This window comes from Chinchilla lanigera, unplaced genomic scaffold (genome assembly GCF_000276665.1).
Source record: "Chinchilla lanigera isolate Chin_1 unplaced genomic scaffold, ChiLan1.0 scaffold00089, whole genome shotgun sequence".
In the NCBI taxonomy this organism is placed as follows: Eukaryota; Metazoa; Chordata; class Mammalia; order Rodentia; family Chinchillidae; genus Chinchilla; species Chinchilla lanigera.
Genome location: NW_004955490.1, coordinates 5,664,239 through 5,678,053, shown reverse-complemented (window position 1 = coordinate 5,678,053; position 13,815 = coordinate 5,664,239). Strand labels below are relative to the sequence as shown.

Genomic DNA, 13,815 nt, shown 5'->3' with positions numbered 1-13,815 from the left:
GAGATTCTCTTCATGAACAGGCGGGGATTGGTCAATCCCTCCTTGTCTAGTCTCCCATTAGGTAGAGATGGCTGAACTGGCAACAGCCAGAGAAAGCCTAAGGATGGCGAACGCTCACTCTGCCTCCCTTGTCCCTGCAGGTCACCGAAGTGAATTTGAACAACATGCTGTGTCCGGCCATCTCAGACCCATTCTACGGCCCCTGGTATCGCATCTGGGCCTCGGGACACCAGACTCTCATGACCATGACCCACGGGAAGCTGGTCATCCTGTTCTCATACATGGCTGGGCCCCTGTGTAAATATCTGCTGGATTTGCTCCGGCTTCCAGCAAAGAAAATAGACTGAAGGTGCTTTTTTTTTTTTTTTTTTTTTTTTTTTTTACAGGTCTTTTTTTTTTTTTTTTTTTTTTTTTTTTTTTTTCCTCCTCTCTCTCCCCCTGAGGAAGCAAGTCCTGACTTGACTTGGAGAACACCCAGTTCTTGATGAAATCATGGGAGAGGACATTAGATGTTTGGTGTATTTCTTTTTTCCTCCTCTCTGTCCCTTTCTTCCACCGCTCTCCTTCCTCAGCTCCTCCCCCCAGGATGTCTCCTTGTGCCTGGGGTGTGGGGCTGGGCAGGATCCTTCCTCCTTCCCTCCTTCCCTCTGCTGGCTCTGTCTCCCCCACTCCTAGTGGCCTTATCTAGGGAGATGGTAGTCAGCAGCTGTTTTGCTGTGCTTGTTGGTGCTTTAACAACAGCTGGTTGAGGAGACAGGGAACAACAAGCAGTAGTTTTGCCTGTGTCACAGCAATGACCTGGGTTGTGTTACATTTCTCCACTGCCAGGGACCTCCATGCTTGTGCAGGGATCCCTTTCTGTCTCCAGCACAGCCCTCACTGCAAGGGGACTTGAGGCCTTGTTCTCTACCAGCAGCAAGACCAGAGTCAAGGGATTTCCCTGCTCAGGGCCAAAATAGAACTGGCCACATTCTTCCCACCAGTGTCATGACTCAAAGCAGGGAGCCACCCAGCCACTCCCTCCAGGACACTGCCTGGGTGGGAGGTGAGCTCACCGCCCCAGCCTAAGGGTGAGATTCCACTGAGCCTGGCTGGGGAACTCTTGCAATGTGAATCCAAAGGGAGGAGGGTGAAAATTTAGAAAGTATCAAGCAGGACCCTGTGCAGACTGTCAAGGAGAGCTGAGATCCCATCCACCTCCCCGTTAGAACCCACATCCCTATTAGAAGTGAGCATATAAATTAAGGAAATATTAGTGAAAGTGGTAACTTGAGGAACCTGTGATTGGAACCATGTGCCGGGTTCGCACTGATGATAGATCCCGTTTCAATCTGCAGTGCTCCTTCTGGTGTTCTCCTTTGTCTCTCTGCGTCCCGGTCCCACTCTAAGGCAGCTTCAAGGAAGAATGACCTTCAGGGAGTTTGGAATTGTTTTGCTTTATGTTTCTGTTTGTTTTTGGATGTTTGAATTAGGAAAACCCTTGTGACTGGGCCCATTTCTGGAAGTCCCCGGAGATCCATTTCTGGGCTTTACCGTGTGCAGCCGCATCCCAGTTTGGGAAGCTGCAGCTCCTGCCAAAGCATTGTTTCCCTCTGGCCAATTTTCTTCAGTGCAGCCAGGTTCCATGCTGCAGTGTCACGTGGTGGGGGGGCATCACATGCTTCCTGCCCTGCCGGTCCTCAGAGCTCACGTCTAGTTTGAAAGGGGGCTGCCAAGGGACCAGGTCCCCGCAGGTGGAGATTGAAGTGCTCCACAGGATGAGCTTCTCTTGAAAGGTTTGTGCTCAGTCATGCGCCAACCTCAAGAAGGGAGGCAGGAGCTGGAGGTTTGCCGGTTCCCTGTTGCCTGCTACCTGGATCAGATTTGCTTCAAAACAGAAATGCTCATCCAGCAACTTCCTCCAGTGAGCCTCCTCCGCCCTCCACCACTCTAGACAACGCTGTTGCCCTGAGCCACTACCAGTATTTCAGGTTTGGCCATGTTACACACAGATTGAGCTTCAGTGGCTCAGCGGTCATAACTTTAGCAAAGACACTTGGAGGCAGCAGTATGTGGGAAAGTTTCTCTAAATACATACAGGCCTGAGGAAGCAGCCCTCAGAGGACTGCCCGTTGGCAGAGGCCTGCTGGGATTGAGGTGGTCAAGTGGAGGAGGGCACAGAGAGCCGGAGGGGAGGACATGAAGTGCCCTTGTTCCCCTTGAGCTCCTTATAACATAAAACCTTTGTTTTCTGCCCTCCTTGAGGCCTGGGCCACGCTTTTTAGTGCCTCTCACACTAGGGTTGCCCGCCAGCGTGGCTGGATTCACCCCGTCATGTGTTAAGCTGCTTCATGTAGGAGTGGCCTGTGAGTAGGTATGAGAGGGCTCTGTGCCCCTTGTCCCCTCTACAAAAGGAAACAGTGGAAAGAGGGCTTGGAAAGAGCTCCCAGGGATCTGGCCTGGTCACTCCTAGAACATGGAACTGCGGTAGGCAGATGTGTGCCTCTGCTGCTGACCAGCTGCAGAGTACGACGGGGGTGTGACTGAAGGTACTTTCTCCCTTTCTATCAGACGTGGCACAGATTGCAGTCCTTTTGGGCTCTCCCTGCATTGGCATGCCTCCAAATGCGTGCCTCTGCCCTGGCTGCCACTCAGCACTCCATTCTCGCAGGAGAGACGAAAGTGAAAGCCCTGAATGAGGCTGGTGCGGCCAGGCCAGAGATAGATGCACCTGTCAGGGAAAGAAGGAAGTGGAGGGAAGATACAGGGGCCCAATCTGGCTCACAAACGTCGGGGTTGAATGAACAGGTAGCAGGCCCCTTTCACGGGCTCTGCAAGGAATTCTGGCCTATATTTTGTGATTTGGGGGAGCAGCGGGCATCTGAGTTAGTCTGTCTCTCTTGCCTTGTCCAAGCCCACATGGTGACAGGTAATCTGGCCAGACCCATAGCAGCCTGCCTTGAGGGGGGCCCCCCTATCTGTCCAGCCTCCGGCCTGCCACTGGCACTCATACAGGAGCAATGAAGAAGCTGCAGTTTGAGCGCCCAGGGACCAGTGGACCCTGGCATCCCAGTTTCTCCTGAGGGCTTTCCTGTTAGTGCTGAGACTGGCCCCCAGCCCCTGTGGCCAGCTTGCCATCTGCCATCTGCCAGTGTATCCAAACTCTATGTATGTGTGAGAGTGTGTCCCTAGAGTGCCAGTTTCCTTTCAGAAGCCCCAGGAAGGGAGAGGAGTGCTCCCTCAACCCCAGGTAGCTTGGTCAAGGGGCTAAGCTGATGAGAACAGTCTGTTGAACTGGCAAACTTGCAGCATCCACTCTGAACAGTGGCGTGCCAGGGGCACTCTGAATAGTTTAAGTCCTGCCTCGCTCTCAGTATTTGGTTTTGGACACCAAAGATCAGGCCCAGCTTCCTCTCAGAGGCACAGCGACGTGCTCCTCTATCAGCCTGAGGGCACCACAGGGGCTTCCAAAGCCTCAGACTCCATCTTGCTAAGTCAACATGCTCTTTCTCTGTGGACCTGCTAGCATTCAGGAAAGCCGTTTGCAGGGTCATTGGGCTCAGCGGGGCAGTTGGCACACTCTGCCACACCGTACCTCAGCCTAGCTGTCAGGTCGTCCCTTTTGCTATAGCCTCTGTCAGGGATTTGATATGTGTGACCGCCGCTTCCCACAAATAGCCTGGTGTCAGCAGGTCTCCATGATCTGCGGGCCAGGCCGTGCCCTGGGCATGAGTAGGTACTGAGGGGCGGCAAAAGGGCCGTGTCCCCCTCCCTCTACCCAGAAGACCTGCTGGATTTGAGGGCATTGAGCCAGCATCATTTGTTCTCTTTGGAAGCAGCGTTTCCTAATGGTTTGTAGCGAAGGAGAGATGGCAGAGGAGGAACAAGTGCCGTGTGTGACACGGTAGGACAAGACACGGGTGCTGGTTTGGGTTGATCAGGAGCAGGCACATGTGAGGGATTTCCGCAGGCCCTTCAGCCTTTTGGCAAGGCCCAGACTGGGCAGGGGCCTCCGGTGCTGCCGCTGCCCTGCATGCCCCGGAGGACCCCCAAAGGGCCGCTGGACTCGCAGTGCAGCTTTGCCCTGGGAGCAGTGTGGCCGAACAGCCTGGAGTTTCCAAGGTGGGCTGTCAGCGAGAGGAAGCAACCCTTCCTCCTGTGTAAACAGAGTGAGCCCATATGTGCTCAGGAAGACCCAGTTGCTTGCTGTCGCCCTTACCTGCGGCATGTTCGCATACTGGTTTGCTGCTCGAGGCACTAAGCAGACAAAAACCCCATGAAAAACAGAAGTCATTTCAAGCAAAGGTGTTTTGGAAATTCTTGCTGTTTTGATGTCAGTGTTGTGATATATTTTAAATTCTTCATTTATGTTGCTGTTAGTGTAGTGAAGGGGATAGGCTGATGTGTAATTATTTCTGCCAGGACACTGGCAAATGCCTCTGCTTCTCTGTCTTCCCCCGCCCTTCCTTATTCCCAGGCTAGGATTGCTCCGCACCGGGCCGACCCCTGGCTCCCCTCATGCAGCGGCTCCCTTCAGAACCAGCCTTCCCAACGCCTCTAATCAGCAGCAGGGCGAAGCTCTTCGTCAGGCTGGTTCCTGGGTGCTCTCTGCCCCCTCCCGCAGTCTTGCTCACCTCTTGGGGCGTTTTGTAATGTGTTTTCTCGGTTTTGTAAAACCTTTTGATTGTACTGAAATGATTTCTTCAGTCACCTTTGGGAATAAATGGTCCTTCATTTGTGTACTCAGCGTTCAGAATCTAAGTCTCAGGTGTTTCTGTTGTTGAAGATCCCTGAATAAATAGGAACCTTCACCATGGGATTTATTGTTACAATGTTTTCTTCATTTACTGTTATTAAAAGATTTATGAGAACTCAGGAGTCCCGGCCTTGCTTTCCAGAACCCTGTCAGGAGGCTCTCTGCTTTGGGAAGTACACAAAGGGCGTTGTTTTTTGAGCCTTTCAGGCACTGGAGGACCCCCAGTGGGTGCCAGGCTCAGGGCAGCTTTGCCCGGGGAGCAGTGTAGTTGCACAGCCTGGAGTTTCCTACACTGCCTGCTGCCTGCCACCAAGGCAGCCGATGACCCTGTGGGCTATTTCCTCTTTTCGGGGCTTGTCTCCTGGGGACATTTTCTGGGCTTTCTGGGCCCTGCTGTGCGTGGGGCCAGGCTGGATGACTGAAGACTAGAAGGGAGCTTGTGAACGAACACTTCGCATTCAGGCCTGCTCTACCCAAGTGTCTCTGTGCCCTGCGGCGGCGGTCAGGCTGCCCAGAGGGGAGGAGCCAGCAAGATAATCCTGCCCTGCAGGAATGGTCAAAGCCCGCTTCTCCAGGCAACCCTCCGGGGCCTGCTGCCTTTGCACCACACAGATGGCCTGCTCCGTCTTTGCCAGTGCTGCTGCTTCGGGAAGGGGTACAGCCAGAGCTCAGGCAGTACAGGCAGATCTCCACATTTGCCGGGACTTGGGCTCCCAAGCTTCGCGTGAGGCAGGGGCGCGCAATCCTGGACTAGAAAACCACCAGTTTGGGAAAGTCCTTTCTTTTCTTGCTGCCCCAGGGTCTCCATCTGCAAAGCAACAGCGGCAAGTGTGTGCCAGGCACAGTGTGAAGTCCCTCTCCACAGGCAGCTCTGGGAGTCCCCACAGATGCTCCGTGAGCTGACCGGCAGTGCTGTCCCTGTTTGACGGCAAGAAGCTCAGTACCGTGAGGCTTGCTGAGAAAAGGAGAAGCTGTTATTCGGAGCCAGTGTTTTAGACTCCAAGGCCCATAAGCTTTCGTCGCTCCTCCAGGTTCCGCTGCCCCTTGGCTGTGCCGCCGTGCCTGGGAAATCATCGCCCTGAGGCCCCCAACCCTGAGAAGCAGGGCAAGAGACAGGAGGGAGAGACCCGTGACTTTATGCTTCAGAGCTCAAGCTGCTCTTTGCTTCTGCTGTCCAGCCAGCCTCAGCGCACTGCTGTAAGGTGTGGGACTAAAGTGGCTGGACACAAGGGAGCGGGCGAGAGAGCTAGCAGTGCAGGGGCAGGAAGAGGCCAGTGGAGGGAAGGTGAGGAGAGTTGGTCTTATGGCCTTGCCACATCTTTCTTTCAAGGAGAGGACCAAAGGCCAGCTACCAGAGCCATCGCCATCCCCCCCGGGCTAGTGCATCTGCCCTTGCAACCCATCTCCACTCTAGTCTCTTTTCCGTCGTGCAGGCAACAGTCTGAGTGTATCACTGCCCTGCGCCTCTGAGCCTAGGGGTCCTCAGTGTGATGTTCAGGTCCTGGGCCGTGCAAACATCTCCATCTCCATCACCTCCCCCTCACACTCGGAAGAACCCTTCACGTTGCACTGCACTTCGTCACACCATGCCATTTCCTGCCTTCTTGCCTCTGCTCAGCTCCTTACTCTCCCCGTGTCTCCTCTGGCCTCAGTTCCAGTGTCAGCCCCTCTGTGCAGTCCTTCCTGCCTCCCAAGAATGTGCTGGGTGCCTCTCCCCTTTGCTCCTGCAGTGTCTGGTGCTTATTCCGGGCACTATTTGCTCTCCCCTTAGGTTCATCACTCGTCGCTCTCCCTCTTAGACTTTTGCCTCCTTGAGTTAAGGGTGGGATCTGACTCTCCAGCTCCTACACAAGACTCATTCCATAGAAGGTGCTCAGGGGCTGAGGCTGTAGCTCGGTGTGTTTAGCATGCGTGAAGTCCTGCGTTCAGTCCCTGGCACCCGCCCCCCCGCACAGGTGCTCCTTGAACAAGGATCTCATCCCTAATTGCTGAGAAGTGGTAGGAGATGCCATTGTTGCCTGAGAGAGACCCCTCGGTGATGTAAGCTATCGCCCTTTCCATGAGCTCTTTTGGATGCACGCAAGGTGCTGCTATTTGCCTGGGAGCTTCTAGCTCCTCGGTCAAAGCCCCATCCTGCTTCCCTGTAAGGCGCTGTGTAAGTGTGTCCTGAACGAGGAGGTGGTATTGCGAGGGAAGAGCAAAGAGAACGTGTTCCACCCGCTCTGTCCCCAGATCTTCGGTCAGTGTGGGTGAGCAGGGTGTCCAGCTGCTTTTCTGTAACTTGTTTATTGACACCTGGGTCATCCCTTTCCTTCCCTAGGGCACACAGACCTGGCGTTTCTGCGGCAAAAGCCCCACCAGCCAGTCCAGTCCATGGAACATATCACCTGCCCCTTTGTGGGGTAGGCAGCATTTTGAGATGGTTATATCCTGAACCCCCAGGGAGTTTGTCCTTTTCATGTTTTGCCAAGGCCAGTGAAGCAACAGTGATACACAGATGTCAGCCTGGCACATTCAAAGGTTTATCCAAAGTATATGTGGTTTAGGAACCTTGGCAACGGGCAAGGCTGGCCTCATCCCAAGTCAAGATCTCTGTTACTTGCCCGTCCCCCAGTCAGCATTCTGCCCAGCAGTGAGATCAGGCACCTCGGACGTCTGAGCTGCCAGGCACAGGTTTCCAGGCCTCCCGAGACTGCTCCTGTTGCTAATGGGTGCCCTCTGCAGCTGACTTCCTGACTTCAGCTCTGCAACTCCTGTGTGCCAGCCGTCCGGTATCCGGTACCCTTGGCATCTCATAAGGCAGTGTCAGGGATGAGAGAAGTCATTTCCTTCACATGTCTTACCTGGGTAACATGAGTTAGTGATGTACTGTCCAAAGACCCAGACCCAGGCACCAGCAAGTTTTGCCGCTGGCTTCTGCCCTCCCCTCTCCATCCCAGGGGCTTGTAGAGGCGGCACCAGTCTGCTTTTGCTCTGACTTCAGCTCTGCCTTCCCTCATACCCAAAAGCACTATACTCTTTGCTGTTGCGTATTTAGAAAGACTCTGGATTCTAATATTTTGCCCTTTGAGAAGAGCGAGGCCTCCTGATACTCCCAACTCGTGCCCTTGCACTTGAGGCATGCCAGATACCATTGTACAGGACAAGATACCACTGGTACAGTGGCACATAAATTTTGTTACATATTAGTCACCTGGGGAGCTTCAAAATCTCAGTGCCCAAAATCATAATTCAGAGCAAACATTTTTATTTTGCTTCTTGAACATCCAAATTATGAGTCACCTCCTTAGCCTGACCATCTATACCAGTGCCTTTTCCTAAAATGAAACCTATAAGACATATCAAAAAGTATGAAGAATAATATCTAAATGTAGCTTAAGAAAAAGGACATGACCCATACAATTGAAACCCCTTACCCTGTAGAGTTATAAATTGTTCCTCAGCACCTCAGAGCTTCTGCCAAAGTGCCTTAGAGGCCGTCATTAGGGATCAAAAATGGGTGGGGGGCTGAGTGGGTGGCCGCCTGGCCTTTCCCTCTGCCTCACATAGAACAACTCCCATCTCACCCTGTTTTGTTCATTGAGGTTTTGTGAATAATCTCATCAGGAAAGGGGTTTAAAAGCCACTTACTCACACCCTCGCTAGTTGTATCTCCACCCCTCTCTTAAGTGGCCACCCTGTAGAAGTCAGACAAGCACTTTAGAAATTCTGCAAATGGGACCCGCTGTCCCACTTTTCTTGTCCTCAGTCCTGGTGACCCTGGCAAAGTCAGACCTGTCTGAACTCCGTTTGTAAAGCAGGTAATAAGTGCCGTTGTCCTGCCTACGCCGCGGGGCAGCGGAGAGGAGCCCAGTGAGGTAACTGCCTGTGAGAGGACCTCATGGACCACAGCGTCTGGCCGGTGTGAAGCGTCCCTATTTCCAGGCAGTGTGCTCACCGAGCTGGTTCTCAGAGCACAGAGGTTAGCTAGAGTTTTGACTGCTTTCGCCCACTGTGCCATACCGTGCCCTGAGTCACTGTGGTCTGCTGTGTGTGTGTGTGTGTGTGTGTAGGAGAGATGATCTCTCCATTTTAAGGATTTTTTATCTCTTTCATTGGCTCTAAGACACTTTTTTTTGTATTTTAACATCTCTAAAATTGCAGTGTATAACCAGCGGCTTTTTTCTCTTTCAGCAGTGTATAAAGTAACAGACTTGTTGAGTTGTCTCAGATCAGATGCTTTGTGGGACATGAGAGGGAGGGAGCAGAGCGCATATGCATAAGGAGGCCCACCGTGCCAGATGACAGGGAGGGAGCCACACAAGCCAGGCCCGATCAGCCCCAGCAGCCTGACTTCTTTATTTCCCAACCACAGGCTGGCCAGACAGCTCAGTCTGCTTCCCCTGGAACTTTTAGGGCTAGTCATTGCCAGGAGCGAGGTGAGCTGGTGGGATTCTGGGGACGGGAGGCAGAGCCCAGCCTGTCTAGAAACTGGTGGTTTGATGTGAATCGCTCTTTGGACCACACGGAGGAAGACAATGATTTTCTCTCCTCCTTGAACAAGGTGGAGGAGGATTAGTGGGTCTTTCAAGGAAATGTGGTACTTTTGCCTAGGGTGGCCTAAGCCATGAGTATTTCACTGCCGTTGGAAACCTCCAGCAGCCCCCATTTAGTCCTGGCAGACGCTCAAATGGAGCTTGGCCCTTGTGACCTTTAAGCCACACTCTTCCAGAAGGGAAAAGGAGTGTCTGCAGTGTGATCCAGGAACACTTGCACACAAGAAGCGGCTTTTGGACATTTTCCCCCTAGAGAGCTTAGCAAGACATGATCAGCCTGGATTACAGCTGCCCTCACGTAACTGGGTTAAAGTGTTGGCCTACTTAGGCCCCCTCCTGCAGTGGCCTCCTTCAAAGCTGATGAGGCCGATTAGGGGGCTATTTCTGAGCCCTAGTCACCGACCCAGAAGCCTGGGTACAGTCTTCCCCGGACTAGACAGACAAAAATTATGTCTGGACAGTCAAGGACAGAGTCTGCCCTGCTCCTGGGAGAGCAGTGCCATCAGACCTCAGGTATCCTTGTAAAAGAGAGAGCCAAATAATGTCAAGAGTGGGTCCCTACATTTTGAATGTCACAAAACAAACCAAGCCATCAGTGTTTAGGGATAGACCTGCTCCTGTGTCTTTAGTCCTGGAGAGAAATAGGTTGTTAAAATGAAGTTTTCAGTGATAGTCATGTCTCCACTCAGTATAATCTGTGCATTTGAGGAAAATTGTTTAACCTCTGACCCCTACTTTGCTCATCTATAAGATGGCAATAATATTTGTATGGATTTCATAGGGCTCTTGTAAGGACTGAATAGGTAAACTACATAAGATCATTGCACAATGCTTCCCTGGAAGTAACTATAAACATTTTTCCATTAATGTTAGGCACCACCACTACTGTTCCCACTACCATTGCTACCCTCATTCTCCTCAAGGCAAAGAGCGAATGGTAAAAAGTCTTTGGAGCCTGGCAAAGTTAGTTTGAAACCTTTGCCACGTTGTAGTGAGGTGGCTGTGGATGAATAACAGCTTCTTTTAACCTTATTCTTATTCTGTAACATGAGAAGTTCATAAGGCTAGTCAAAGCGTTTATCACATTTCTTAGCTCACAGCAATTCAATAAGGATTGGCACTTATAATTATTAAAAAGATATGATCAAGGTCAGCGGTTGCCAGGTGTTGGGAGGAGGAAGGGATGAGTCGGGTAAGCTCAGGATTGTTAAGGGAGTGAAACCATTCTGAATGATTCTGTAACGGTAGATACATATGTCAAAATCCATAGAACATACAATACCATCAGCAAACCCTCATGTAAACTATGGGCTTTGAATGATATTGATGTGACAATGTAGGTTCATCAACTGGGGCAAATGTCCACATTCACCTCTTCTGTTCAGTATTGTACTGGAAAGTCCTAGCAAGAGCAGTTAAGCAAGAGAGAGAAAAGGGATCCAAATTTAAAAAGAAGAAAAGTATATCTATTTATATATACATGAATTTAGATGAATATACAGTAATACTTCACAAACACTCCTGTTTGCAAATAATTCAGTTCATAAACAAAAGCATTTGGCAGAATTTTGGTTCCATTTGCAAACTCCACATCAGGTGACAAACATGACCATGGCAAATACAAATGCAGTTATCTTCCCCAAAACTGTAAAACAAATCAAGTTCATAAACTGAGGTACCACTGCATATATTCCCACTAAATATATATGCATGCAACTAGTGAAGTCAATAAATGAATTTAACAAAATAATTGAAGGACATATAAGATCAACAGACAAGAATTAGTTGTTTCTGTGGGCCAGGAATGAACAATTTGAAAATGAAGAAAACAGTCACATTTACAATAATATCAAAAAATAAAATACCTAGGAGTACATTTCATTGAGGAGGTAAATAACTTGTACACTGAAAACTACAAGATGTTGCCTAAATAAATTAAAAGTCTAAATAAAGGTCACATGATCTTTTGTTCATGGAATGAAAACATACTGTTAAGATGGCAGTCATCTCCAGAGCTATCTGCAGATTTAGTGCAGTCTTTATCAAAATTCCTCTGCGTGTTTTCTCCATAATGAAAAGCTAACCCTCCACTTCATAAATAAGCACAAAGGTCTTGGATAATCAGAATCATACCTCCTGGTTTGGAAACTTACTATAATGCAACAATAATCAAGACTGTGGTACTGGCATAGGATTAGATATATAGACCAATGGAATACAATAGGGAATCCAGAAATAAACCCAAATTTTTTAACAATTGATTTTTAAAAGGTTGCTAATACCATTCAATGGCGGAAAGAATGGTGTTGGGACAACTGTATAATCACATGCAAAAGAATGAAGTTGAACCTCTACCTCATGGTTCATACACAGATTATCTCTAGATATTTCAGAGACCCAAATACAATGGCTAAAATTATTAGAAGAAAACATAGGGGTACAGTTTCATGATCTCAGATTTGGCAATGGATTCTTAGACTCAATGGCTAAAGTGTAAGCAACAATGTAAAAACAGATAAATTAGACTTCATAAAAGTGAAAAACTTTTGTTTATAGAAGGTTATTGTCAAGAATGTGAAAAAGACATGCTGTAGAATGGGGAAAATATTGCTAATAATTTATCTGATAATGGTTTAATATTTGGAATATATGAAAAACTCCTGCGATTCAAGAGCAAAAAAGCAATCAAATTTAAGACTAGGCAGTCTATGACTAGTGCCTTTCTTTTCCAAAAAAGATAGACAAGTAGCCAATAAGTACATTAAAAAGTAGTCAACACCCCTAGTTATTAAGGAAATAAAACTATAATGTGTATGTGTTAATCAGCTTTCTGTTACTGTAACAAATACTTGAGATAATCAATTTCTCAGGTGGAAATGTTTAGTTTGGCTCACAGTTTTGGATGGTTTGCATTCATGGTCAGTAGGCCTGTTGCCTTTTGGGTCTGTGTTGAGTCAGTACCTAATGGTGGGAGTGAAGAGTAGAGAAAACTGCTTACCTCATACCGGCTAGGAAGCAAAGATGAGAAAGGGGCTGGGGTCCAAATATCCCTTTCAAGAACCTTCCTCCTGCCACCAGACATATTCCCACTAGGACCCACCTCTTAAAGATTCCACAGTCTCCCAACAGCACCACATGCTGCGAACCAAGTCTTAACACACAGACCTTCGGGGACATTTTAATCAAAAACATAAAAGTGAAATACCACTTTGCATCCATTAAGATGACTTTAATTGTTTTAAAAAAGGAAATAATGGTGAAGATGAGAAATAGCAACTCACATACATTCTGGTAGGAATATAACATGATGAAGCCACTTTGGAAAATGTTTAGTGGGTCCTCAAAGAGTTAAACAGAGTATCCATATGGCCAAGTAATTCAGCTCATGAGTATATACCCAAATAACCATATGACTCAATACTCCACTCCTAAGTATGTACACAAGAGAAATGTAGTATGTCTACACAGAAACCTGTACACCACTGCCTATAGCAGCATCATTCTGAAGATTCAAAAGGTGGAAACAAACTAAATGTCCATTATGATGGATAAACAGATTGTTATGTGATGCAATCAGATGTTACTCAGCTATGAAAAGGAACGTAGTACTTAAACATGCTGTAGCATTGAGATTTATTTAGATGAACCTTGAGATTATAGGAAATAAAAGAAGCTACACACAACAGTCACATATTCTGTGACTCCATTTAATATTTAGAATAGGCAAGTTCAGAGACAGAAGATTAGCAGTTACTAGGAGTTGCGAGTGGGGGCCGGGGAGTGGCATCTCTGGCTGGTTCTGAGGTGTTTTTATCTAGTGATAAAAAACTTTTGAAATAAAAGTTGGGGGCTGTTCAACATTGCAGATACACTAAATATTACTGGGATTGTATACTTTGAGGCATGAATTTCATCTCAATAAAAGAAAATGTCCAAAAAATGGGGCTGAAAATAAAGCAGTTTCTTTCTCACTTTGAAGTCTCCTGTGCACCTTCTCATAGCACATGCTGATTAACCATGCCTAGAGCAAAGGATGTTGCTCGCACTTTCCCAGCGTGGGGTTTCTAGCCATGTCTACTGACCTTCTTCAAAGCTGCAAATTGTTTGGGAGCGATAGAAACCCAAATGGGCGATGAACGGACCTACTAGACCTATCTACCTCACAGGAAAAATCGCATCCAATTTGAACAACTGGACAAGCCCCACGTTTCACTTTTAGAACTATTCATGAGCACCATCGATGATGAGATATGCAAGGCAAGATGAACACGTATCAAATCACCAAGTGACGTGGCTTCATGCGCACAGATCACTATGGTCACCCACTTCTGCCCCGCACCACAATTCTGAGAAAGAGGTTATTGCTGACACCTGTGCCAGGAGGGTGGCAGTGTCTTTTACACAGCACTTCTGGAATTCATTTCGATATTTGAAGTTTAGGGACATCTCTGCACTGCTCACATCGACACTGTTCTCCACAAAGATGGAGTTTTCCACACTTTGTAGTCCAAGACACCTCTTTATTCTTCCAGGGTATGTGGGAGT

General features: G+C 48.6%; 1 protein-coding gene across 2 annotated transcripts in view; it reads left to right on the top strand.

The window, feature by feature from the left end:
* Tmem164 (transmembrane protein 164) overlaps positions 1–4,850 on the top strand; it is a gene marked incomplete at its 5' end in the record, with an annotated part of 177,224 nt that extends 172,374 nt beyond the window's left edge. For both annotated transcript variants that reach the window (XM_013504537.1, XM_005404659.2), the window contains 2 exon segments: positions 141–349; positions 4,457–4,850. In XM_013504537.1, coding sequence (XP_013359991.1) covers positions 141–347 — 207 coding nt within the window. In that variant the 3' untranslated portion in view covers positions 348–349; positions 4,457–4,850.
* Positions 4,851–13,815: the final 8,965 nt, after the last annotated feature.